General features: G+C 45.4%; 2 protein-coding genes across 8 annotated transcripts in view; one reads left to right on the top strand and one right to left on the bottom strand.

The window, feature by feature from the left end:
• Positions 1-125: 125 nt before the first annotated feature.
• On the bottom strand, positions 126-5723 carry SA1 (stromal antigen). Its single transcript, XM_037425681.2, has 2 exons — positions 4894-5723; positions 126-4497 (listed from the first exon to the last, which is right to left on the bottom strand). The coding sequence occupies exons 1-2, from the start codon at positions 5563-5565 to the stop codon at positions 1852-1854; spliced, it is 3318 nt and encodes a 1105-aa protein (XP_037281578.1). The 5' UTR covers positions 5566-5723; the 3' UTR covers positions 126-1851.
• A 68-nt stretch (positions 5724-5791) lies between these two features.
• The window catches only part of Ctps (CTP synthase), a 61508-nt gene continuing 39660 nt past the window's right edge, over positions 5792-27639 (top strand). For 2 of the 7 annotated variants that reach the window (XM_075895279.1, XM_037425684.2), the window contains exons 1-12: positions 5796-6067; positions 6465-6645; positions 6733-6902; positions 7635-7736; positions 7806-7922; positions 9089-9172; positions 9660-9839; positions 20420-20611; positions 21033-21121; positions 21892-21986; positions 23027-23133; positions 27210-27306. In XM_075895279.1, the coding sequence (XP_075751394.1) occupies positions 5984-6067; positions 6465-6645; positions 6733-6902; positions 7635-7736; positions 7806-7922; positions 9089-9172; positions 9660-9839; positions 20420-20611; positions 21033-21121; positions 21892-21986; positions 23027-23133; positions 27210-27306 (1498 nt within the window). In that variant the 5' untranslated portion in view covers positions 5796-5983. Of the gene's footprint in view, positions 6068-6443; positions 6646-6732; positions 6903-7634; positions 7737-7805; positions 7923-9088; positions 9173-9659; positions 9840-20419; positions 20612-21032; positions 21122-21891; positions 21987-23026; positions 23134-27209; positions 27307-27639 lie in introns of all 7 variants that reach the window. The other 5 variants (XM_037425682.2, XM_075895280.1, XM_037425686.2 and 2 more) reach the window with 5 other exon arrangements.

The raw sequence follows: 27639 nt of genomic DNA, 5'->3' as shown, positions 1-27639 counted from the left end.
GCAAAACGTCAGGCCTGCATGAAACACGTACCACAAGCACAGCAAAAGCTGAAAGTGCAGCCTTTCTTTTGGACTTTGTATGTTACCACTTCTTTCCAATTTAGTGAGTTTTGCACAGCACAAAGTTTACTGACCAAACCAAAAACACTTTATTTGCAATGCTGTTGCAAGTCATAAATACAAAAATGGCACAAATGTATACAAGGTGTCAAGGAGCTCTTGCAAAAACGTTTCACCTGTACGAGTTACCATATGAAACAGCAAAACAAAAGAAACCTACACTTAGAATAGCATTTCAAGGAAGATGTCACACTGAAGCACACTTCTGACAACAAACTTTCAAAGAAATGGCAGGTGCACAGCAATGAGCAGGGTTGCCAGAAAGGAAAAAGTGTTTGACAATGGCTCTGAAATGAAATCAATGATCAGACATCAGAGCTGGTCAGGTAGTTAGGTTTTGCCATGAGAAAAAGGAAGCATGCAGAGAATAGGTGGTTCATACGTATCGGACATTTCAGCTTCTGCAAGCAAACACCAACGTATAAACAGTGAGCTTAAATATGCGAGTCAGATATTAGCATCTTGAAAGTGCAAATATGCCACTGTCACAGTGCAGTGTTCTGTTGTTGGTTGAGGAACTTTGGGATACCGTCGTGATTTGCTAACTCTTTCCTTTGCAATGATAGAAGCCTAGTTCCTAATCACAACACTATGACAAGGCTTGCATTATTGACAAAGATGTTTGAAAAGATCACTGTCTCGGGTCTTCTGCTTTTCAGATCATGTGGTAACATAGAAAATTTTCCACCTCCCTCGGTCAGCTACTAAAACTCTCTTAATTTTACCAGTTAGTGTTTGCCAACAAAGCTTCTGTAGACAAGCTAAGAATTGCAGAACTTACTAGCAACAAAATGTGCTCGAAATAGATTTTTTTTTGCAATGTAAGCAATTGTATTGTAACTGCTCATGAAACTTGAAAGTGTTTCATGTTTTGTGAACAAAGAACTTCTGCATTTTACAAGTATGGTTATGAGCCTGCTCCGCATTTGCCTTAAATAACTATGCTCTGAAAGGGCTCCCTAGTCACATGAGAACAGCACCAAGTGTTCATAGGTGCATAAATATGGAATAAGGGCCTCCAAGGCAATCCGACATCAATATTTTCCATGATGGTAACGTTACTTGCGATCGAGGTGTCAGAACAAATGTTGTAGCACACTAAATACTGATGACACTGATGAAACATTTTTGTAAAGAGTGAACAACCATGCGTTATGTATTTAGATGCCACATGTTAGTTTTATATTATGTTCCAAAATGGAACATTGAAATAAAATGAATATATGCTATAATAATGCAAATATGTACATTTCCTTGTGTACAAAGTGAATGCCAGATAATAAAGGATAGGTTTAAGAGCCTCTTATAGCCATGGCCAGCAACAGAATGCATTTGGACACCCATTTTTAGATCTGAATGCTTGGAACTAGAGCTTGACTAAATTTTTTGGAAATGGATTTGCCATTGTCTGACACAAGAAATAACAAATAGAAGCTGGAAACTAATTTGTAGCACCTCACTACGCTTTGCAGACGCCGCAATGAACCAATAATTTCACAGAAGCCTGATGTGCAAGCATAAATATGAAATGTGTGCTCCCTAAATGCGTGTAAAAATGTTGCTGGCAGTACTACCGAGAACAGGCAATTAGAGGCATTTACATACTCAGTGGACTTAACTATAAAGATCTTTTTTGTGCATAATAATACAAACTTGCACACGCTCAATGGTGGCCGAACTCTGGTCAGCACACGCTGCGACAGAATACTCAGTTTACAAGGTAAGTTCAGCTCATGGTCGATACTCTGACTCGGAGCCCCTATCCGAATCCTGGTCTATTTCCTCTTCTTCCGCGTGGTCATCATCTTCACGCTGCCGCTTTCTTCCCCGGTACTGACGTCCTGGTGCTCTCGCCACAGGCTGCTCCGCTTCGCCATGGACAAGGCTGGTACGGTAAAGGATCAGCGGCTGCCAATCATCAGCTCGTGAAGCAGGCAGTTTAGCTTGGACGTGTCTGTCCAAATACTGAAGCACGACCTTCTTGTCCAGCTTCATCAGCTTGTTTGTGAATTCACACAGAAGCTCCAGGAAAGGAAGGTTTGGCGGTGGGCCCAGGGGGTTGAGCGGATTCTCGAATGGCGTGCATGCGAAAATGATGCCTTCACGATGAAGAGCTGCGACCGAGTCTCGATTCTTGACCTGGTCAAGTCCAAAGGACAAGGCAAACCGCTTGGCCAGTTCCTTGATGGCTACAAAATTTTCGTCTTGACGGGATATGTTTCCCAGTTGGTCCCGCTCGAGGGCGCTGAAGAGGGAAGTGAGCGACTGTACCATGGTGCGTGCACAGTTGACTTTATTTATCTCGCGGGCTTTCCCCAGAGTTGCTTTGATGATGTCCCCGTAATCATTGTAGAATCGAACGTAGTGCTTGAAGACGTCTGCCGCTGGGCGCACACTGATGACGTTGTACACCACGAGCTTGCAGAAGGAGGCCAAGAAGTTGCGGCGCTTATGCAGCTCTTCAATTTTGCGATGTTCATCTTGCTCATCTTCGGCAGCTGAGTTGTCTTCCACGAAAACGTTGTTCTGGATGAAGTCACCAAGGTTTGCCTGCAGGGCACGATCAGGTTCGTAGACTAGAGCATTGAAGGGCTCACTGTCGCCCAGTTGCCTGCAGAAGATCATGAGCAGGTCACAAATGCTCACAAAAGCCTCTTCTTGCAGTGCTCCGGTGCAATGGCGAAGCATATACACCATGGTATCCATGAACTCGCGGAGACGGTTTCTCAAGGCGTGTACGTGTGCCATCTGAATGTTGCCTTCATCCAGCACTGCCAGATCCCACATGATACCTGATGAACAGCATGAAATTGCATGCTTCACACCTTCCAAAGACAAGCTTCGTTCTCCTGCACCCTTTACCCAATAGTCGAAAATTCCTTCCCAGATGGTCCAGGGACCCAAGTTGTGGCAACCGTAGAATATCGACACTTTCTTGAGTGCCGACTGCACTGCATAGATGTCATCGTCATCAGCGTCTTCTCCAGCTTCAGAATAAGCAGACAGGGCCTGCTTGTATCGGCCCACAAGAGAATCGATCAGTGTTCCCCTTGACACAGCACAGCGTGAATGAACAGCCAGTTCTTCACAGCACAGAGCCTCATAGGTTCTAGCGCATGTTTCAAGCACTTCCGTGTTGTCATGACGCTCAACAATCTCTTGTATAAGTTTTAGCAGCGAGTCAAGAGACTTCTCTTGCCGACTGGATGTGTAGATTTCCAGGTCGAAATACTGAGGAAGCACCATCAGGTTAGCAATTTTTTCCTGGTCCGCGATGTACTTGCTGAGGAGGCTTGGCAGTGACTGTATGAAGTGCTCAGTTAGCTTGACACGATCATCAGCAACCTGTTTCATCTCCTTGTTTGACATCTGTTTGCGATTGGGTCCTCTTCCAACTGGTGGCTCACCTGTGGCAGCTTGTTTGGTGCAGCAGACCATAATCTCAATGAGGGAGGTTTCTTGTCGATCATCCAGCTGCTCTTCGTCTGGCCCCGGCTCCTCAAGGAGAAGGTCAGTCATGCATTCCCAATCTTTCATCATTGGGTTACTGTCAATGAGACTGTCCACAAGGTAGGCACCATGCTCGTGCAGTTCACTCTCAATGAAAAACTGCACTAGGTCACGGATGAGTGGCGTGTTGACCGAACGTTTCTTGCCACGCCGTGTGCGCAGACCTTGGACTGCTGCTTCATCAGGCTGGAAGAGCCTCTCATTAAGGAACTCTCCAGCAGCTTGAGCAACGGCTCTGTGTGAGCTGTAGACAAGTTCGTAGACATGCTCGCAGTCCTTATCAGTCAAGATCTCCCTGTGAAACTTGTGGATGCTAATGACAAGCTTAACAGCGTGGACAGCTACTTCGTACTCCTTGTCCAAAGTCATGGTAACTATGCGGTCTTTGAACTTGTTGGTAAAGAGCTCCATTTTACTTGTTAGCTCCTCAGATGAATATAGGGGAAGAAGCGCTTGCAGGCATCGCAGTCGTACATCTCCCACTTTGTCATGTAGGGTCCAGCCTAGGTACTTTAGGTAACTGTCATCAAGAAAGTGCTGGTGAAACCGTTTCATCCACTGGCCAATCTCCAACATGCAAATGGAGCGAACTTCAGGAAGAGTGTCCCGGTAGCGGTGGACAAACACACTTTTGAACATGTAGGTGAGCATGTTCTTAATTTCTTCCATGTTTTCCTCCAGGTCCTGTCGTTTGGTCATGAGCAGTTCAAGACGTTCAGTTGCACGCTTGTCCTTGTTTTTCTGCCGCTCGGCCTCGTACTGGCGTTGAGTGTTGTCCAAGCTGATGCTCAAGTTGAGCGCGACATCAACAAGTGCTGTCATCAGCTTCATTGCAGCCAGTGTGGATGTGTGTCTGAATGCACGAACCTGCACGAAAGCAAGTTTCACTAAATGAGGTTACAAAGAAGCAATGAAATACCATTGCAAAAAGAGAATGCAATGCTTTCTTACGTGAAACCAATAAGATGCAGTTACTTCACTTCAACTTGAGATTAAGGTAGCCTTGTATAAATAATCGGTGTCTCAAAAACAATAGCAAGTAATAGCACACAATCGGAATGTGCATTCTCGTTTCATAGAATTCCCCTGTTAATACGTTGGCGATAAATAATTCATGCGTATCATAAATTTACATTGCATTTAAAACCAAATGAGCATTATAACGTTATTTATTTAACTTGGGCAGGTTTCATTTATTCATAGCCTGAATGTGTCACTTCGAGGTAATGTGCGGACGATTAGAGATCTATGTGTCGAACCCACCTGTGAATCGGACAATCCGGTGAGTATGGAGATCACATTGTCCATCAAGAACTGATCGTAGATGATGCTGTACTGGCACTGGCGCACCAGAATCTGCACAAACTCGCAGAATGTCTGTCGGAATTTTTTCCACTGGGGGCCCGTCATAATCAGCGGGTAGTCACCACTCTCCTCGTCAAACTCTTCGGTCATTTTCCTGATGATCTGGTTGTGCTCCATGGTGACCTGCATCTGAGGAGTAATACGGCCCTTGCACCCGGAGCAGTGAAAGAAGAAAGTCATCAGGTCCAGAAGGGCGGCATCTCTGTCTTGCTTGTAGGACTCTATCCAGTCGTCGACCACGGCGGTGAGGGAGTGACGACCAAGTCGGACCACATCATAAAGAGTGCCCGGGTCTTCGCTTGTTATGCTTTCCGACGCATTACGTCTCCCTCCACGGCCCCTGCCACCACCGCGGCCGCGTCCTCTTCCACGGCCGCCTTCGCCTACACGACGTCGCTTCCCGCGGGACCTGGTGCCGAACTCGACTTCCGAAGAGTTATCGTTCGACTCGTTGAGTCCATCGTCTAACTCTGAGAAGAAGTCGTCCGGGTCTAAACCCGAGTGGTCGGTGCCATCGTCCTCACTTTGCCGTGTACGCTTCCGCCCGGCGATTGCGTTTCGGAGGATCATTGCCGCCCAATCGAGCTGCCTTCACTTTTGCAGTGACTGGTCGTTGCCTTCCCAGCCGACACAGTTACACACGAGCTTTACATAGACAGCTGAAGTACTTCTGCTAAAATATTTTCGGCGCGAACGAGCGCGACTTCCGCCATCAGGCGTCTTTACTCGTGTTGTCGATGCCAATTTAACACCGTAGTCAGCATTCCTTCCTCCATGATAGTCAGTATCGTGAAACTCTATCCTTCAGAGTTAACATATTCGACAGCATACCTCAAGAAGGTACAATTCTTTTTTTGTGCAGTAACATTAAGACGAACCACTTTGGTGATTTGGTACAAAACGATGATGATGCCGATTTTAATAAGTGCGCCACATGGGGCAGCAAGAAAGCAGGGGGCAAGGAGGCCAGTTGGAGGCCAGCGAATGAATGACGCGCGCACTGCGATTCGCGGCGACTGTGCGCTCCCATTTGACTCGGGTCTCTAAAGCCAACGTCCCACGGAGTCGCACCGTGAGTAAAAAAAATACACATTACTTGCTTTTTATTTTCCTGATCGCGCCAGACACCTACTTCGTGTTAACCGAAAGCACGCGGTACACGTTTGGTGCCCTTGATTTCGATTCCTTTCTTGTTGGATTCTGTTAACGCTGTCACGAAGATAAGGTTCATCGTACTCGTTAAGAGTTCCCGCGCATGTCGTTCTACTCGTTGTCTTTGTCGCTGACTGCAACAGATGCCTATCGCTTGGAGAAACGAAACGTGCGCACGCAGCGCAACCACGTGCATGCAACGAACGTTTCCACAGGCGGGAGCGCTCGTTTCTCAATTTTGCCGCGCCGATCCAAGTTTGATCTGAACACCTACATGCGTTCGTTCCTTGTGCCAGTGAAAACCGTCCCGTCCCCAGCCTCCAGTCGCCGCAATGAAGTACATCCTGGTCACCGGCGGCGTCATTAGCGGCATCGGCAAAGGTGTAATCGCCAGCAGCGTGGGTACCATCCTCAAGTCGTGCGGCCTCCAGGTCACGTCCATAAAGATTGATCCGTACATAAACATCGACGCCGGGACATTCTCGCCGTACGAACACGGTAAGTGGTCTCTTTCCGCGCCGTCTTTATGGCGCCCCATCTTTCTTCGTGGCGTACGTTAAGTAAAAGTTTGGTTTTGTCGCGCAGGCGAGGTGTACGTTCTTGATGACGGCGGAGAAGTGGACCTTGATTTGGGAAACTACGAGCGCTTTCTGGACATCACGTTGCATAGAGATAACAACATAACGACAGGCAAGATCTATCAGCATGTCATCAACAAGGAGCGAAAGGGAGACTACCTCGGCAAGACTGTGCAGGTAATTTTCGATGGCGATATGTGCCTTACTGGTAATCGCTGACACTGCCATGAAACATCCGTGGTAACTATTTCTTGTGTCCCAGCGCACGTTGTTAAAGTTAGCTAAAACGATTTTTTTCCATTAACAGTGAATGCCATAAAGTAAATCATGATATGCGTAGAAATGGGACGAGCAAGCAGTTCATATTTAAGGCATCAAATAAATAGTACAGTAGTGCTTTAACATAGCTATAAGTTGACTTGACCGGAACATGTTAGCATATTTATACAAGCTACTAAAAGGAAAGTGTTGCATGTTTGAGAGGGCCACTAAGTCTAGGACTGATAGTGCAACATTATCAGTGCAACAAGAGTACCGTTGTATAGAGAAACGTAAGTGCACTTAGACTGTAGCCGTCTACATTGTACATTGTCTAAATCAGCATTTGATTAAAAACAATATAATATGACTCAATTAGGCAATGCAGGCTCGTTCTTATAGTGTAGCACATCTTCGCTGATAATATGACGTGATGTTTGCCCAGCGCTATTTATTTCATATAGGTATATGTATGGTGCAGACATTCTAGCACTGTCTGCACTTGTGGAGAAATTACTACTGCTAGTGTTGCTTGAAATACGAAATTAATTTTTGACAGTGTTCATCTGGAAGTGAACAGCCGTAGTGTACTTTTTGCATAATTGTCCTTAAAGATGGATACATGAAAACGCTACAGCAAACTTCTTTCAGGTCGTTCCCCACATCACGGATGCCATTCAGGAGTGGGTTCAGAAAGTAGCACTTATTCCTGTCAATGACTCTAACCAGACGCCAGAAGTTTGCATCATTGAGGTAATGCACGACAATGAAATGCTCTGCTTTTGCAGGATAAACGTTAAAGTTCCTGCATTTTTCTTGCAGCTTGGAGGGACAATAGGCGACATAGAAGGAATGCCCTTTGTGGAGGCTTTTCGACAGTTTCAATTTCGTGTCAAAAGAGAGAACTTCTGCTGCGTCCATGTCAGTTTAGTGCCACAGGTAAGAGAAAAAAACTTTGTGTGTTCACATAGTGGCTGTGTAAGTAAATGTAGTTTTGTCTACAGATGCTGTATAATTCTAAACAGTCTGTTACTGTGTGGGGGCCTAGTGGTTTGCCGTGCTTATCTGTTCACCTGAAAATCGCTGGTTCAATCCGAGCTGTGGTGGTCGCATTTCGGGGTCTCGAATCCCACAAACCATAGTTTCCAAAAATACATTAGAGGAAACTCTGGGGCTAGTGTCTATGGAAGCCGCAACGCGCAGTGCTTCGGCCAGCATGGGAATGATGGGTAGTACAGGAATGTGTCTAATCTTCATTCCTTTGGCTCTGTCTGACCTGAATCCACTTTGCCGTTAGACAAAGTTCTGCCAAGGTTCAGCCGTTACACTTCACGATTTTGACCTTTCTGGGCTCACGAATTCAGAATGGCTCACGAAGTTCTCAGTGGTACATTCTTTTATTCGAAACAAAACCAAAAGCACAGCAATAAACAAAATCGCAAGTTTGTTCAAAGTTCTTTAGCATGAGGAGTAGGCAAATCCGTGTGCTACACTTCATTGCCATGTTGGCTGAACGATATAAGTAACAGAGTTCCCTCTAGTTCAGTTTTTGGAAACTCCTCACTTGCACATGGATAGATTGATAGCATATTCTGTGGCATTGCAGGTATTGCCATAGCCTACATGACAGTCTCTTTCATTTTGAACCTGAGGCAGACACGGAGGTATTGTGCAAGATGCTCTGTATTCATGAGGGCGTTGGTGCTACGATATGGTTGTAATGAAGAGATGCGTAATTTTGCCTTTATTCCAGCCTGTCGTATGCACTTTATCCGAAGAACCAAATCGCAAGGGGTCAAATCGTAGACCGTGCAATGTTCGATCAAGCTGGATTGGGCTATTTAACTAGCTGTCAACACATACTATACTATAAGGGCTTGCGAAGTAGGTGGCGACTCAACATGTTCCATTGTGCCTCCTCTTGCCTTACTTCCTCACAGAACATGCACCCGTTTGTGTACGGTAACCCGTGTTTGTGTCTTTTTTTAAGCATTCTGTTTGGAGTGTGTCACTGTAAAAGGAATGGGGCTCACAAAACTCCACAAACAGTGGGTTACATCTGTTGGTTGCATACAAGTTAGGGTGACAGCAGATTCTCTTTGCAGCCCAAGAGCACCGGTGAGCACAAGACAAAGCCGACGCAGGCTAGCGTCCGTGAATTGCGAGGCTTGGGTTTATCTCCAGATTTGGTAAGCTTCATTCATAGCTTTCCTTTGCGGTTGGATTAAGAGTTTAGGAAGCGATAATTTGAAACTTAATATGAGAAGCCAAGTCTCATATATGTGAGTTGGGATGCCTTCGTTATGGCAGTAAGAAAGGCTTTTTGTAAAGGCGCAACAAAGGCAGAGTTGTATGGGGACTTGTGCTCTGTCTGTCTTGGCAAGACTGTAATTGATGTGTGAAATATGTTGTGGGTTTGACAGAGCTATATTGGCATTTATCTAGCACTGGTCTGTAAATAAATGTCAAGGCCATTCATTAAAACCTCTATTCTAAATTTCAGGATTTAGAAAGGCCCTTGTTTTAAAAATGGTAGTGAATTAAGCTAACTTAGCTTGTGTTATCTCTAAAATTATTAATAATACTAGTGTGAAACTGATTCCCAGGAAATCTTCATTCTTGATTCTCTACCATCTGTGTTTGGCAGCATTCTGACAATTAACCTGCTTATTGCAGATTGTTTGCCGCAGTGAAAATGAGATCACAAAAGCTGTCAAGGATAAGATTTCCAACTTTTGCCATGTTGAGCCACGACAGGTTCTCTGCATGCACGACGTGCCTAGCATCTACCATGTGCCGATCTTCATGGAGGAACAAGGCATTGTCGAGCTTTTCGCGGAACGCCTTCACCTTCAGGTGAGATCACAATATACATAATGCTACCGTAAAGCAAACTGTGTGCTAGTTAGCTGGGTAACTTTGGGGAGTTGCACTTCTGTTAAGGCTATTTCGCCCTCATTTTGTTGCTTGCACACGCTGTTTTTTTTTTTACTATGTTTCCGAGTGCTTTTAAAAGGACACGAAAAAAGTTTTAAGTTGAGATGTTAGTCTAAATTACTATTTCACACGAAAAGAAAAAGCTTCTTTATTTGGGACAGAAAACTGTGTATAATTAAGAAAGAACACAAGGACAATTTGGCAGTGATTGCGGTGCCTGGGGAGAGTAAACCACAAGGCATCGCCGACTACGTGTTAGCAACTGAGTGGTGTGTATTTTGACGACTTCACTTGTCACTATTGTGCTGTCTATGCACTAGCCCAACATGTAGTCAGTCTGACCATTCCCAACATGTTTCTGCACCAGTCGACTGTGATGTCGGAAATTTCGACCATACCTGCTTGAGCTTGGTCTATTTCATATTAGCAAAAGTAGGCTACGTTGTATGTATTCTAAATGAGCCATGAACTGCAAATTGGAAACTTCAGGAACTTTTACAATACAATGAAGATCTGAAATAGAGAAAATTTCTAAAGGGCTAGTAAACAACCCCAAGGTCCAAAAATTGTTGTAAAGAGAAGTACGTGCACTTTGCTACATGAACATGCTGCCACAAAAATTTTGCAAATACGTGCAATATTAAGTAAGTTACAGGGGCGAAAACATCATGTTTAACTGGTTTCAAATTTTCGTGTGGTCTCACCACCCTTCTCCTTCAGAGGAAGGAGAAGCCATTGCCCATTGTCGTGACATCGCCCACTTCGGCAATGGGACAAGGCGTCAGTGATTGACGTCATCGGTGAACTCGATCAGTTGCGACGCACTTCTGCTTGCTGCGATGCCTGGTTGTTTTTCGTTTACTCGGTGCCGAGGCTTCTCCACAGCCCGATCGCTTGATTTGCAGCCGACAACGATTTGCAGCAAAACTGCGTTTCAAAACCCAGACATGAAGATGGCCCTATTTTCCTGGAGTTCAATTTTTTGGGAGCAGACTGTCGCGCTATCTGGAAGCAGCAACACAAAACACAAATAATGCGCTTAATAGTGGGTGTCCCTATCAACAGGTGGTGCGAGAATCTGCTTACTCCCTAAGACTGGGTCAGTGAAGTGTCCCAATTTCGATGCATGGAGCTTATGAGGAGTTTTGCAACTCGTATGATTGAATAGCTCCGTCGTAGCTGTGGGTGGGAACAGGGACTGTCGTTGACTTCACTACTGTTTGTTGAGACCTGGTTTAGGCCAATCGACGAGCTGCGTGTTGCGTCACGTCGCCGTGTTGTTGTCACTGCGCGTGCAAGGAGATTGGTCAGGCATAGGAAAGCAGCGCGGGCATTGTTTTTCGAAATTGAGGCGGAATGCGGCGCGCAGCTCTGTAATATTCAGAAAAAATGATCGCTGCGTTCTACTCTACGAATTACCGTGCTTGTTTGGTGGGTGTAAAAAAAAGTCGGAACCTGTTGACTGGCCCTTTAAAGATGTGTTGTTACTTTGACCAATTTGTATTGATGTTTCAATGTTGAATTAACAGAAGTGCAGTTGTGAACTAATATGTGATCTTTGTTAAGGGACTTATGCTTCTTTTAACGTCACTCTAACAACTTACTGTGCACTTGTGTATTACTGTATTGCACACTTGGAATTATGTCTACCAAGACCTCTTATCTGTTTATTTAAACAAAAGCATAGCAAAAAGTTCCATTGAAGCTACAAATGGCCTACTAAAGTGAATCCGTAGTTTTGAGTCAAAGTTAAGATCTGTGAAAACAGGCATGTGGAACTATTTTGTTACTTTTTTTTCTTATTCATTGTTGTAGCATTATCATTCGTCTGACTTAACAAGCTTCGCATTAACCAAAACTGTCATTCTTTGGATTATTGTGCACTAAACTCTTGGACTTAATGATTTCTTAAATTGTATGTGTTCAAGAAGTGTGGATCTTAGCTTTTCATACCGCATGGTCCTGTAACTGTCGGGGTAGGTTTGTGGTGCTGCCTAAATTCCAGTGGTGTTTTTGTAAGATGGGGTATTTGGAAGTCTCTGCAGCAGGGCTGTAAACAGTGGATATCAATGCAAATGTTTGCGGTAGTGATAAATTCAGGGGACTCCCCCTTTCAGGCAAACTCAATTTATCTTAACCCCGATAAGCTGAACAGTTTAAGACCTTTGTTCAGCTTCAGATATGTGCAATAAGCTACTGCCCAGTCAATATTTCAATAAGAAACGAACCATATTTCCACAATTACGAAATATTTTAGTAAGTCAGTTTGGCCTTCATAGGATGAATACTTCCTAGGAGTGTGCAATTATTCGAACTTCCACATACTTTTTTGCATGTTTTCGATTTGCAACTGAATCTGCTTTTTGAACTATGTATTTGTACTTCCATGATGTAAATAAAAGTGAATGTTCATTTTTTTTACTCTCTGAGGACTGCAAAATAGTCCGAAAAATTGGGCAGTCCGACACAATGAATTAATGTTTTTTTTTTTTTTTTTTGCTCAAGCGGTCAAATTGCCATACCCACATCTGAAATAGCTTTAAGGCCTCTCAGCAGACTTATAAGGCCTTTTTATGCACAACCATGCCTCTACTGCAAACCACGCTTAACTGGGTAATGCGTCTCGTGGTGAATTCCGTTGTCACTAACAAAGCATGGAATAGAATGCAACTCTCTCGTATGGAGCGTTTGGGAATAGTGACGCGCAACGCAAAGACTGGGAGAGCGGATGACTCGTCTGGCTTTCGCTGATTCTTCGCTGATAGGCAGCAATTGCTATCGCATGGAGTTGATTGTTCTCAGTTGTGTGCAGCACATCGCCTTCTAGGCTGACGCCATCACTGCCGGTGCGCTTCCTGTGCTGCAAGATCACATTTTGTAATGACCACTCCCTTCCTGACTGCACGTTGGCGATGAAGAGCTGCTTATGTTCGGGAAGGGTGGTTTCTGTGTGGCGCACTTTGCAGTCTCTCTCAAATAGGCAGCATGAATGAGGGTGTGCCATGTTTGTTCTGCACTAGGCGTCATGCAGTACTTAGCAGTTAGCTGAAGATGCTATCAGAAGAGTGGTCGATTAAGTCGTTCTGGTGCATTTTTAGCCTACTGTTATCATGCCTCCGTGCATTTCCGTTGCTTATCCGTAAAGTCATTGCCGCTCTGCACCGTGACAATAGCCCCGTCAGAATTTTTATATCCATATCGAAAATTTTGTGCAAGTGCACAGGGACACAGAAAGAAAGACCAATGGGTGCAATATATATATATATATATATATATATATATATATATATATATATATATATATATATATATATATATATATATACACATACATACATACATACATACATGAAATAGATGATCAGAGTTTCTTCCGGCTACCGTAATAAAAGTTATAAACTTCGAAAATAGTGCAGTAGAGAAAACAAAACAATAAAATATTTATTTAACCCTAACAGTTTCGGCTGGTGGACCAGCCTTCTTCCTCCGAAGAAGGCTGGTCCACCAGCCGAAACTGTTAGGATTAAATAAATATTTTATTGTTTTGTTTTCTCTACTGCACTATTTTCGAAGTTTATATATATACACATATATATAAGGGAAAGAAGTGTATTTCTAAGGACTCGTTTTTCCGTGTTTTGACACAATATTAATGAGATCTAACAGACAATAACGCCAAGGAATGTATAGACGAAGTTATTAGAACCAATGTAATGTAAATAAGAAGACAGAAAAGTGGGTGAAAAAATAACCTGCCGTGAGCAGGAATCGAACCTACGACCTTCGAATAACGCGTTGGATGCTCTAACCACGGAGCTATCACGGCGGCCATCCCCCCATCCACTTTTTTGGGTTTATGTGAATTTAAACGTGGGAGTGTCAGTCAGCGCCATCTGTAACCAAGCATATATATATATATATATATTGTTATGGCGTTTATTAGCCGGCACACAGCGAGTCTACACAATGGCGACAGTAACGGCCAAAACACGGGGTCTCCGCGCGAGCGGCGTTCTCTTTGGGCAGACCCACTAGAAAGCACATAAGAGTTCGACCCACTTCAGTGTTCGGCGGCTTCTGTACAATTACCCCGGGGTCGAAGAAGGAGCCGCCTGGCGACCTAACAGCTTGTCACTACGAGCGGGTCATAGTAAGCCTTCAGACGCTCCACGTTGACTATGTCGCGCCCGCGGCGGCGCATGTCCGAAGATTGTTCAATTGGCTCGATAAGATAGTTGACCGGAGATGTGCGCTCGATCACACGGTAGGGACCTTCATATTTCGGGAGTAGTTTGGAAGAAAGGCCAGCTACAGAGGTCGGGATTGAGAGCCATACAAGGGAACCAGGAAGGAAGGTGGGCTCAGAAGTGGCGGAGCCATCACGAATACTCTTCTGCCGCTCTTGCTCATGCGTCTTAAAAGTCTTGGCAAGCTCGCGACACTCTTCAGCAAGCCTGGCGGTCTCGGAAATAGGTGTACACTCAGATGGATCCGGCGTGTACGGGAGTATCGTGTCGATGGTGTGTGACGGGTGCCTTCCGTACAGCAAAAAGAAAGGTGAAAAACCAGTCGTGCTCTGAGGGGCGGTGTTGTAGGCGTAAGTGACGAAGGGCAGTATGGTATCCCAATTCGTGTGGTTGGCGGCGACGTACATCGACAGCATGTCGCCGAGGGTGCGGTTAAAGCGTTCGGTCAGACCATTCGTCTGCGGGTGGTAAGCAGTAGTTTTGCGATGGACAGAATGGCACTCAGTGAGAATGGCATCGACGACTTCTGACAAGAAGACACGGCCTCGATCGCTGAGAAGCTCCTGGGGTGGACCGTGGCGCAATATAAATCGATGTAGTAGGAAGGACGCAACATCACGCGCAGTAGCCGCAGGGAGAGCGGCGGTTTCGGCGTATCGCGTTAAATGATCTACGGCGACGATGGCCCAGCGGTTGCCAGTGGACGTCAGAGGAAGTGGTCCGTACAAATCGATACCTATGCGCCCAAACGGACGGTCAGGGCAAGGTAGCGGTTGCAGACCGCTTGGTGACATGTGTGCGGACGGTTTGCGGCGTTGGCAAGCGAGACAGGAGCGAACGAACTGCTGGACGTAGCGGTACATCCCGCGCCAGAAGTAGCGTTGTCTAATGCGATGGTAGGTTTTGAATACCCCAGAGTGCGCGCACTGTGGATCAGAATGGAAGGATTCACATATCTCCGACCGCAGACTGCGGGGTATCACGAGTAGCCACTGCCGGCCATCGGCGTCGTAATTGCGTCGGTGTAGGAGGCCGTCACGAATGGCGAAATGGTGAGCTCGACGACGCAAGGCACGCGTGGATGGCGTTGCGGACGGATCAGAGAGCAAGTCGATCAGTTGGGCGATCCAATTATCCTTTCGCTGTTCGGTAGCGATGATGTCAACATCAATGGCAGAAACAACAACCGAGGATACTGAGCAGAGCACGTTAGCTTCAGGCAGAGGGGAGCGCGAGAGGGCGTCGGCGTCAGCATGCTGGCGTCCGTTGCGGTAGAGGACGCGGATGTCGTAGTCTTGTAAGCGAAGAGCCCAACGGGCGAGGCGGCCTGAGGGATCCTTCAATGATGACAGCCAGCATAGTGCATGATGGTCAGTGACGACATCGAATGGGCGACCATACAAATAAGGTCGAAACTTTGTAAGAGCCCAGACGATTGCCAGGCACTCTTTTTCCGTGACGGTGTAGTTTGTCTCGGCTCTTGTGAGCGTACGGCTTGCATATGCCACAACATAATCAGGGAACCCGGGTTTGCGCTGCGCCAGGACAGCGCCGAGGCCTACACCACTGGCGTCCGTGTGCACTTCTGTTGGGGCCGTAGGGTCATAGTGGCGGAGAATGGGAGGAGACGTCAACAAGTGGCGGAGCTTCAAGAACGCGTTGTCGCACTCTGACGACCACGAATTGAGGGGCCCGTTACTTCCGAGGAGCTTCGTCAGCGGTGATATAATCGTGGCGAAGTTTCGTATAAAGCGTCGGAAGTATGAGCACAGGCCCACGAAACTACGCAGTTCTTTGACGGACGCAGGTTTTGGGAATTCGGCCACGGCCCGAAGCTTGGCTGGGTCAGGAAGAATGCCATCCTTGGACACGACGTACCCTAGGATGGTGAGTTGGCGTGCTGCAAAGCGGCACTTCTTCAGATTTAGTTGCAAGCCGGCATTGCTCACACGTGCGAAAACTTCTTTTAGACGTTGGAGATGGGTGGAGAAATCTGGAGCGAAGACAACAACGTCATCGAGGTAACACAAGCACGTGTGCCATTTCAAGTTGCGCAGTACGGTGTCCATCATGCGCTCAAATGTCGCAGGTGCATTACACAGACCAAACGGCATGACGTTGAATTCGTACAAGCCGTCGGGTGTGATGAAGGCAGTCTTCGGTCGAGCGTCATCAGCCAGGGGTACTTGCCAGTACCCCGAGCGCAGATCGAGAGAAGAAAAAAATTGGGCTCCGTGAAGGCTGTCAATTGCGTCGTCGATGCGCGGCAGTGGGTAGACATCCTTGCGAGTGATCTTATTGAGCCGTCTGTAGTCCACACAGAACCGCACAGAACCATCTTTCTTCGCAACAAGAACAACAGGAGACGCCCATGGACTGTCCGAGGGCCGAATGACGTCGCGTCGGAGCATATCGTCAACCTGCTCGTTAATTTGCCGGCGTTCAGCAGGCGACACGCGGTATGGACGTTGCCGTAATGGTGGATGGGCACCAGTGTCAATACGATGCGTAACAGTGGACGCGCGACCGAGAGAACTTCGCCCGACATCGAAAGAAGAACGGTATTCTTGCAACAGGTCTAGAAGCTGGGAACGCTGCACTGACGTAAGGTTGTCATCAATGAATGGGCCAAATACATCAGGAGATGATGGGTCAGAAGTAGAAACAGCACTGATGGTACGTGAATCGGGACAACGCGAGTCTTCGGGTACGTCCAGGACTTGTGCGTCGTCGACTGCTTCCACTCTGCCGAGACTTTCCCCTTGAACCAAGGTAACAGTGTACGGGGATGGGTTGGTCACAAAAATAGCGGCGTTGCCTTGGGTGATTTGCACGGTCGCGAAAGGTACTAGCAACCCTTTCCTCCTGGAAGCACGGTAGGATGGCGAAACAAGTGCAATTGTGTCGGAGAGACCGGTGCAGTAGACCGATACGCCCATCGTCGAGCTTGGAGGCACTATAGTATCGTCTTTCACGAGAATCTTGTTCAGTGTCGAGGGACCGTCTTCTGGCGTCAAATGCGAGAAGGGCGAGAGTTCAATTTCGGCGGCGGCACAATGAATGACGGCGTCGTTGCGGGAGAGAAAATCCCATCCCAAGATGACGTCATGAGAGCATGCAGGAATGATGATGAATTGGGCGACATACAGAACGTCCTGAACGACAACGCGAGCTGTGCAGCCTGCTGTAGGATTAATACGATGTGAGCTAGCGGTACGAAGGGACAGTCCAGAAATCGGCGTCGTCACTTTTCGAAGCAAGCGGCAAAGGTTTTCGCTCATAACTGATACCGCAGCTCCAGTGTCAATAAGAGCAGATGCATGAACACCGTCCACAAGCACGTCAATGACATTAGATGGGCGGCTCTGAGGGCTTTCACAATGCGATAGCGTCGCAGTCCTTGCCTCTGGGACTGCGACGACCAGTTTTCCGCTCATGAGCAGAAGAACTTGGCCGCATGGGGGACAGAGACCGACGTCGTGGAGACGGCGACCTTCGAGCAGACGGACCTGGGCGAGACGACAGTGGCACAGACGGCAGTTCCTCGTTATACGAACGGCTAAGGTGGCCAGCAACAGGAGAAGTGGGAGCCGGATGTAGTCGAGAGCAATAACGGGCTACGTGACCGGCGTAACCGCAAGCAAAGCAGATGGGCCGGTTGTCGGGTGTGCGCCATCGGTTTGCCGGTGTGGGTCTCGCCCGGAACGGTGTCTGGAAAGGCTGCATGGTGGGCTGAAAATGAGGCTGAGGGGTTGCGCCAACATATGCAGCCGGCATACCCGCTGCAAAGGACGGAGGTCGTGCGGCAGCTTTGGCGTAAGTCACTGGTGCAGGCGCTTGAACGACTGGAGGCGGCCTTGCGACCACTTGGGCGTAACTTGGGGGTGCAGGGGCCGGAAGTTGTTGTGGGTGGTACGCAGGCATGACCTCCGCTATTTCCTGCTCAATCGCTCGGTGGATGGGTGGAAGAATGGTAGGGGCCCATTGTTGAGCAGCCGGTGGGTGGGCAAAGGGCAGGAGAGAGAACTGCCGCGCGATTTCCTCACGTATGAAGGACTTCAGATCTGCCAGCAGTGCCACCTGATCACAGCTCGCTTCCAAGCCTGCAAGCCCTGCATCTCGTGATGTGGAGCGACGGGTCATCGAACGCTGCCGGCGGAGCTCCTCGTAGCTCTGGCACAGCGTGATGACCTCAGCTACTGTGCCTGGGTTTTTGGCAAGCAGCATCGTGAAGGCATCATCGTCAATGCCCTTCATGACGTTCCGGATCTTGTCTGATTCGGACATGCTGTCGTTCGACTTCTTGCACAAGTCCAGGACATCTTCAATGTAACTGGTGAATGACTCACCGGCCTGCTGAGCGCGTTCGCGTAAGCGCTGCTCGGCTTGCAGCTTGCGAACGGCAGGGCGGCCAAAAACGTTGGTGATAGCAGTCTTGAAACCGGACCAGGTTGCAAACTCGGACGCGTGGTTGGTGTACCACAAACTTGCAACGCCCGCAAGGTAGAACACCAAGTTTGTCAACTTGCCGTCCTCGTCCCATTTGTTGGGGACGCTCACGCGCTCGTAAATGGCGAGCCAGTCCTCCACGTCAGTGCCATCGGCGCCCGTGAAGATGGGTGGATCGCGGATCCTGGGGACACCGGGACATGGGGGTGGCATGGGAGGAGGCGTTTGCTGAGAGGCGTCGTGGGACATGGTAGATTGCAGCGTACGTGAGCGTAGTTCCAAGGGCATCGAAGGGGATCGTAGCACTCTCCACCAATTTGTTATGGCGTTTATTAGCCGGCACACAGCGAGTCTACACAATGGCGACAGTAACGGCCAAAACACGGGGTCTCCGCGCGAGCGGCGTTCTCTTTGGGCAGACCCACTAGAAAGCACATAAGAGTTCGACCCACTTCAGTGTTCGGCGGCTTCTGTACAATATATATATATATATATATATATATATATATATATATATATATATATATATATATATATATATATATATATATATATATATATATATATACATATATATATATATGCTTCACCGCATCACATCGTCATTGCGGCAAAGCCACCTTTCGGTCACGGTTACAGCCACAAACGGATCGCTCGTAAAAGGCTTGGTTCAAAACTCTGCTGAAGAGGTGGAGGCTTTAAGTAATGCTGCCTCGGAGCTAAAATGGGGCAGATAGCCCCAAAAGTTGTACCCCAAAGATTTTCAACGTCCGAAATGTCAGGTTAGGAACTCTGAACTTGAAGGGAGCGTGTCCTTGTCTGTCACATGAGTCTGGCACAGAAGTTGGATGAGGATAGGTTGAGGAAGTAGCGTTTTTTTCTTTAACGTCTAAATTATGGTCGGCACCACATTGTTTGCCCCAAAAATGCAGTTCAGCGTCTGCATTACCTCACTCTTGATAAATCAACTAGGGATGGCCAACATGATGAACCTGTATTGTGATGCGCTGGGCCAGAGCACCTTTGATGGAGTGCGGGCAGCTGCATGCAGACTAACTGGAAGTCGTATGTTCTTGTTCAACCAATCGCAGGCTCAAGTGTTGATAACGTTACAGATGCAGCATGCTGACATTAAACACGTCACCGGGGAAGTCGGAAAGGCCCGAAGAGAAGAAGGGATCGTTTCTTCAAATTCGTGGCGCCGCCACGTGTGCCATTCTAAACACGATGTGTGTGTTTAGTTGAAATGTTCGAAAAAATATTGGAGGTGGTTTAGGGACACTTTAATATCCGAACTCGCCCCACATCCAAAATTTTTCTATTCGTACAACTATAGTAATGTCCCATTAAGAATTTATTAACAGTAGAGGATAGGGAAAATAGACAGAATAAGCGGAGGGAAAAACCACTGACTTTTAATTAGCTTTATTTCAGTGAGATAGTGTGTAAATAAATGATGAGGGAAAGGGAATGAAGTACGCAATAAAGTGGGCATATCATGAGTCAAGTATCAAGCATACAATCCCAATTGCTCTAAAGTCACGCAAACTTGTCAAATTTTTTAAAATTAATAATGCACTAGAGGATGTGCTAGCCCACTTTAGCCAGCTTATATATGTGTATGAATTGTATTTCAATAATTTCATGCGTTAGCTTGATGGATTATTGCCAACTCGCCCAAGTGTGAGTTTTTATGAGCAATGACAGTTGAAAGTAAAGTCTGCCATCGTAACCTTGGACAACATTCCGTCGCTCATTGCTTGCAGTTTGGTGCCTAGCGAATGATGGTTTGTGTTGCTGCAGGTCCCAATCCCAAGACCACCGCGTCGTCTGATGTACAAATGGCGTGACCTTGCCCTCAAGACAGAGAGGCTCAGAAGAGAGGTGACCATTGCCCTTGTGGGAAAGTACATCAAGTTGCAGGACGCCTACTCCTCGGTTATCAAGGCTCTCCAACACGCTGCGCTTGCTAGCAACCACAGGCTGATGATCATGGTGCGTGGTTCTCTTCATGCATTTGCAATTCTTTGGTTGCTCGGCTTCCTGTGATATTGTTTTCATGTTACGGCTACTGTTGTTGTAAGCCCCACTGCTTAAATAACCATAGTGGATAAATGGTTTTTATTTTCTCTCTCTTTTCTCTTTACGTTTCCTGCCCTAACCGTCGTCCCCCCCCCCCCCCCCCTGAGCAGTACAACTTCACTCATAATTGTTCTTGGAGCTTCTGGCATCACCCATTTGTATAAAACCTGCTTTGCCTGTTGGTGAAGTTTGCACTGTAATGCCACTATGTTGTTCGTTACATTATTTACTTGAAACAAACAGGTAACTATAAACACCACATCATAGTAGCAGCCACCACACTGTGTGCATGATCAAGTTACCGTAAGTTTATTATTTATGTGGTATTTTATAGTACATAGATGCAGAAGAGCTGGAGCCTACTATGAAAGCTGAGCACCCGGTCAAGTTTCATGCTGCCTGGCAGAACCTGTGTATTGCAGAGTGAGTTGACAAAGTTCATCATGTTGGCTCTGTTACATTGAAAAAATTGCACGAAACATGGCACAAAAGTCTGCACGACGGGACATGTAGCAGCAATTCTAAAGAAACAATAAAGTGGTGCTTTGTGCTATCTTCAGGGCAGGTAAACGCCAAGATGTCTTGACCTGTGCTGTCGCATTTTTTCAAGATTAGTTGATAGTAGGTTTTGAGCTGCCTTGCTTGTGGACTTGTGCTGTAGCTATGGGTTCGTTACAGACAGCAGTTTCCCTTTAGCCTCTGTTTCTTAACCCCTGTGTGTGAAGGAGGTTACAACTTAGTATCGTCGAAATTTCTACTTTCTACTGACAGTAGTGATGTTCAGTTTTGTTGCATGCATGCAGGTAGATGCTTTTTGTTTTAGTACTGCTGCAAACTTATTTTTATGCAAAAGAAGGGTTAAAAATAAGCTGGCATAATTATCTATTTATGGTGGATTCACTTCTTGCTAGTAAAGTAAAAACGTGTAGCAGTTTTCATTCCCCCTTTCCCCTCCTCTGTTCGTTTTACGAATCTGCCAAACTTCTAGGCAGGTCTATACCCAGGTAGGTTGGCGGCCATTTCACTAATGTATTTGTTTTTGCGTATCTCGTAACATGAGCCTTTTGGGATGTTGTAATGAGTTCGTTGCTGCAAATTACATGCATCTGCTTGGTTTTCGGCAGTACTAAAGTAACTCTACGAAATATCTGTATTGAGCTTTTTTTCTTATGTTTATTTTTTTAAACCTCCAGCGGCATCATTGTTCCCGGAGGCTTTGGAAGCCGAGGTGTGGAAGGAAAGATTGCTGCCATTGAATGGGCCCGAAAAAATAAGAAGCCATTCTTGGGTAAGAAGATGCTTGCCTTGAGTTTTGTGTAGCATGGACGTTATAATTTTCAGGCTTATTAATAATAATTCTTTCTATTGATGTCTGACAAAGCCACTAGAGATCAACTAGAGTGATCATCATCATCCAATCATGATTGCAAGCCTGTAGTAATCATATTAGACTGTTCTAAAGACTTGTTGATGCTCTTCTAGCCTTGTTTCTTGATGCATAGTTATGCTAAATCTCTGATTCACCAATAAACCTTTCCATCTTGCAAGTCTGTTTTTCCAACTAAGTCTCCAGCTCAATTGCAGTTTATTATTACGAATTCAAGCTGTAATTTGCAACGTACTATATACAGTGACTGTAGTATATATATTGAGACGTACTACACTGTTGTCTGGATCTTTGTATGTATATTTACTGCATTTTTTAGCTGACAAAACATTTATTCTTCTCCACCACTGACATGTTTTACTAATGATGTAATGTAGTGCGTGAAATTGGCATTGTTGTGTACTAAAAAAAAGTGGTGGGGTATGGGTATCTTGGCCAGAGTTCAGGTCTGTGTTTACCTAATGTAGGCCAGTCTGTGAATCCTGTGAAGGCAGAGTTGAGCATTCTTATGGTATTGTATTTTGCATATATTCCTAATGTACTTGCATTTGTCACTTTCTTATCGCAGTACTGGAGGCTTCTATTTAATTTGCATGCTAGTCCTTTCTTTAAGGGTGTAGGGAGGGCTAAGTGGTGTGTGTCAGTTTTAATGCAATATTTTAGAAGCGGCTGCGAGTATTCACGCAAAATTCACGTGATCACGAAGAATGCCGCTGGGTATTACAAGATACCCTTTTTTTATGCCCATGTTGCCTACCCTTCCTATGGCCCACTCCCAAATTTTAAAGTGGGTTTGCTTCTACAGTACAGTACCTGTACTTGTATCACACTTCTATAGCACTTCTACAGTGCTTGTGTAACGGGCAACTTGTTGGAAAGTGCTCTATGCTTTCCCCACTACTTGGTAGCACGTTACTATATATTTGGTATCATTTGTGCAGGTGTGTGCCTTGGACTGCAGTGTGCAGTGATCGAGTTCTCTCGTAACGTCTTAGGGTGGCAAAATGCAAACTCTGCCGAGATAGACTCCAAGACTTCACACCCTGTTGTAAGTTTTTGCTGACGCTCTTTGAAGCTCTTTTCACGATGCAGCGATGTGTGCGCTTTTCGTTTAGTGGGGAAGCCTCTTCATCTCGGAGGCCTTACTCTTGGCGATACTGGTTATCCCAACCCCTACCAAAGCCCTACCAAGATGGTAGAGGACAGAACACGAAAATGAGACAAGCCAAATTGTCAAGCTTTCCTTGTGTTCTTTGTATGTGTGGCTGTTCTGTTTAGAATGCATGCAAAGTCAACTATGCATAGAAGTCTTGCAGCTATGTGTACGAAACATATCGAACTCTCCAGTGAGTCTCTCAAAAGTTCTTGCAATAGCTACAACTCTTCAAGTTGTACAATAGTAGCTTGTTGGAATGAAATAACTTTGGACACACAGACATCTTCAATATGTTCGATTGTTCGGCGGTTGGGTCAAGGTTTTGATGTCCTACATAACCAGAAGGTGAAGGGTTTACGTCCTACATGCTTTGTAAGTTGAGGGTTCAAGTCGTTCACTATACAGTGGAACCCTGATTACATGGCTTTGAGGGGACTGTGCAAAACTGCCTTAAAATAAAAAAAGTGATAAATGTAGACTATGGCGCTCAGTTTTATCCAAATAAATGGGTGCAGACTGCTAGAATGAGCTTGTGGCACGAACCTGCTGGGAAGGCAGATTATTCCACCTTCCTCCAAGGATGATAGGTTAGACTGTTTTAAAAACGACAGCCAAGCATGTAACGGGCGTTGGTGTAAGTGAAATTTTATTCACAATGAAGGGTGTATAATTGAGGTTCCATGGACTTAATTAGGCTTGCGGGAATATTCGGTCATTTAGAATATTTGAAAAAATATTGCACAGTTCGAGTTTGTGTTAATTGAAATTTAAAGTACTGGAAATTTTGAAGTATTTGGAATGAACGGATAGTTGCATATTAAGCTGCGTCGAACTTTTTTTGTAAAGGTGGTTTGGCTGCAGTGGAAGGGTGTCATGCAGTGAATGCCAGAAAAAAAATTCGCATTGCCGCGAAGTATTACTTCAAGCTTAAATGAACATATTACCCTCGCATCAATTCATAATTTGTTTTAGGTTGAAAAGCTTCTCATACCACCTTATACACTCCAAGTATGGCAAGTTTTCAAATGTAGCATATCTTACCGTGCGTCATTTGCATTCTACTGAAAATGAAATCCGGCTGCTTTTCGAAGTTGCTATTACTTGCGTTTAAACAAAAAAGAATGATAGTTGCACATGCCTAGTTTGAAAAATATGATGGTTGCACATGCCTAGTTCGACGTTAAAAAATATAGTGTGCAGGTTGGTTGGGTTGTGTCATATACGTTTTTTTTTTCATAATATGTGGTGTATACTGTCTGAATTCGATTCGAATTTATTCAACCAAATCACTATTCACACAAGCCTAGACTTTATACTACCTTGATATGTTACCTATGTAATCCTATGAGAGAAGCATTGTGAGTATGCTTGTGCGAATAATGAATTTTAGGTTTGAAGAGAATTTGAAGCAATGAATGAATTTGGTCTAATAATCTCTAATCAGATTCAAATAGTGCTATATACTGTATTTTCTCGCTTAAGGAACACACTTGCATAATAAGGCACTCCCAACTTCAGTCATTAAAATCTGGATTATTTTTCTACCACGTAATAAATGTACCCTCTACATTCCTCCACTGCAGTCCGGCTAATTGACACCTGTTGCCTCCTTGCCCGTTGGATCTCTTGTGTTTTTTACTATTTTTCTTACCCCCTACGGCCACCTTGGCTTGCCCCCCTCCTTCCACCTTCACCCGCTGCCGCGCGTCGTATTGTTCTTCTTTCTAAGTATCTGCGTGCGGCACATCCCCTGTCTTTTTTTATTATCCATGCACCACAGCGAGGTTCACAAATGGTGCGAGTGCAGAAACATCGCAGCTGATAAGTGCTTAGCGAACGAATTTCATGAAACTGCCTGCACCAACCGATGGTCGTTTCCTGCAAATACGGAATGTTAAGTAAGGCCCACCCACATGCTGGTGATTTTTGAGTGACGCCAACAGGGTATGCTGTCGCCATGGCTGTAGCGAAGAGCCATTCGTCGCCATTGCGTCGCAGGTTTCTGGAAAATTAAAAAAAAATTGCTTGTTATCTAGAAAATATTGGAACTATTTCCGCAGCATGATAGCGCCCCCGATTCTCGCTTTGGCTTCAATTTGCTCTTCATGTTTGTTATCCGTGCATACCTAAAAGAACGCAAGATATAGGCTATCTTTTCTACAGTAACTTCTCATGTGAATAGTGAGACGGCAGCCGTATTTTGTCGTTAATCTTGTTATGAACAGTTTGCTTTGGATGCTTCTGTGGTAGCTCGATGTAACGTCGACGACGCGGTTGTCGTGTGAGGTTGCCTCGGAAATTGGCAAAGTGGGTTATAGCACACGCTTCTGGCGTTCCTCGATATTCCATTAGATATCTCTGTTGTGGTTAAACAACTTTGAGAAAAGAAAGCCGCAAAACGCTTTTATGGAGCGTAAGGGTGGCACAGGGACAGTTTGCAGGAAATAGCGCCTTCAGTCATCGAAGATGAATTAAGTGCAACAAGGAAGCAAACGGCTAAGTGACCTAGCTTTGTTTTTCTCTTTTTTTGCATTACCATATTTTTCGATCATCTCGAAAAACTTTTCATATAATTTGCCCATTTTGCTCTGATTTTTTTGCTCTGATAACACCATTTTCGCTCTGATTTTTCTAGAAAAAAAAAAGTGTGTTCATTACTCGTGTAAATACGGTATATCAGATACTATTATAAGGAAAAATGGCCATATTTGTCACAATGTGGCTAGTCTGCGCAATATTTTTTATAATTTGAAACAAAGCCTGTGCAAATGCCTTTTTTTTTTGTTCAAAGGAAGTGGAAACAACTTTGAGTAGTTGTAGGATTTAACTTTTGGTAGAATGCAAATGATAACCTGTGAGATAGGTTACGTTTTAAAATTTACCGTTCTCAGAGCATGTAAGCCGGTATACCAAGCTTTGACTTAAAGGGTCCCCGAAACGGTTCTTTTGCATTATGTTTTTGATTAGACCACTACTGGAGCAAATCATTGGCACCAGAGTTCAATCGAAACACCCAATATTAACGGAGCTACGAGTACTAAAAAAAGTACCCTCCTCCTCCGTTCCGCCTTTCACCCTCAACGGTCCTCAACTTTTCCTTCGAACGCTCGGCGCTATGCTCCGCCTTCGTGGCGCCTGCGTCACCATGTGGCGTGAGGCTGCATACGCGTAAATCCCGCAACTGATTCGATACTGGCAGTTTTTGCTGCGCTTCCCACAGCCAATTGAATCAGCTGTAAACGAGGACATCAGTAAGGCAGAGTGTGTTGCTTGGTGTATGTGCGGTTGAAAACGCGTTTGGCCGAGCCGCAATAATCTGGAGTGATTCGCAGCTTTAAAGCATTGTAATGAATTGCACAGTTTACGCAGAGAGCTCAAATCGTTGTCTAAATTACTCTTGGAACTTGGTCTACCGGCCCAATGTGTTTGTAAGAAATTGTCATAACCGTTTCAGGGTCCCTTTAAAGAATGATGAATCGATGGGGTAGTAATGTGTTTCTTTGACCTTGAAGTGAGGCTTTGCGGCAGTGTGGATTTTTTCTGGATAGGTGTTTTCATCGCTTAGCACCTCTTCACTCTAGTGGAACAATGTTTACAAAAATTTATTTGCAAGGTAATATACATTTGATTAGGTGCTTTCATGGCTTAGCACCTTTTTACTGCAGTGAAAAGACCTTTACAAAGAGTTACATGTGGAATAATACACACCTCTTCGTTCATTTTGAATTCTTTGAAATTTTCAATTAACTATATTCAACTTGAAACAAATTCAAATGCTCTAATATCCGTTTGAAGCATTTGAATATTCACACATATCTAATTGCGAGGCATTGTTTTATAGTACCAATAGAGATACAGGCAGACAGATTCACTAATCTAGTATCGTAAGATGGCTTCACATCAAAAAGTCTTTTGTGATTGAGCTAGGCAATTAAGGCTTATTACTTTTGTTTGCTTACTTTTTGCAGATTATTGAAATGCCTGAGCACAATGTGGGCCAGATGGGAGGTACAATGCGTCTTGGCAAGCGAGAGACAATCTTCAACACGGAGGACTCTTTGTTGAGTAAGCAAAACCGTGTGACAGCACTACCATACCTACCTACTTGGTTCTTGCAGTTGTCCTGCCCAAAGTCACAGCACCTGAAATACTTACCTACAACAAACCCGGATATAGGGATTTATCTGTTATAACCATACTACTTGAACCTGCACTTGCAACTGCACGAACATTTTTCAAAGCATCCTACTTTTACAAACAGCTCTTCTGACATTGTCACAGTAAAAAATGTGGTGCAAACAAAGTGGAAAAATATATATATCATAAGGGGCCTTAAAGGCCAACTCCCTGGCCCCGGTTAGCCTTAAAGGCCAACCTGGGCCAGGAGTGCACTGTGTG

This window comes from Rhipicephalus microplus, chromosome 5 (genome assembly GCF_043290135.1).
Source record: "Rhipicephalus microplus isolate Deutch F79 chromosome 5, USDA_Rmic, whole genome shotgun sequence".
NCBI classification, from domain to species: domain Eukaryota; kingdom Metazoa; phylum Arthropoda; class Arachnida; order Ixodida; family Ixodidae; genus Rhipicephalus; species Rhipicephalus microplus.
Note: the sequence above shows the minus strand (reverse complement) of the source record. Positions and strands in the feature narration are given on the sequence as shown.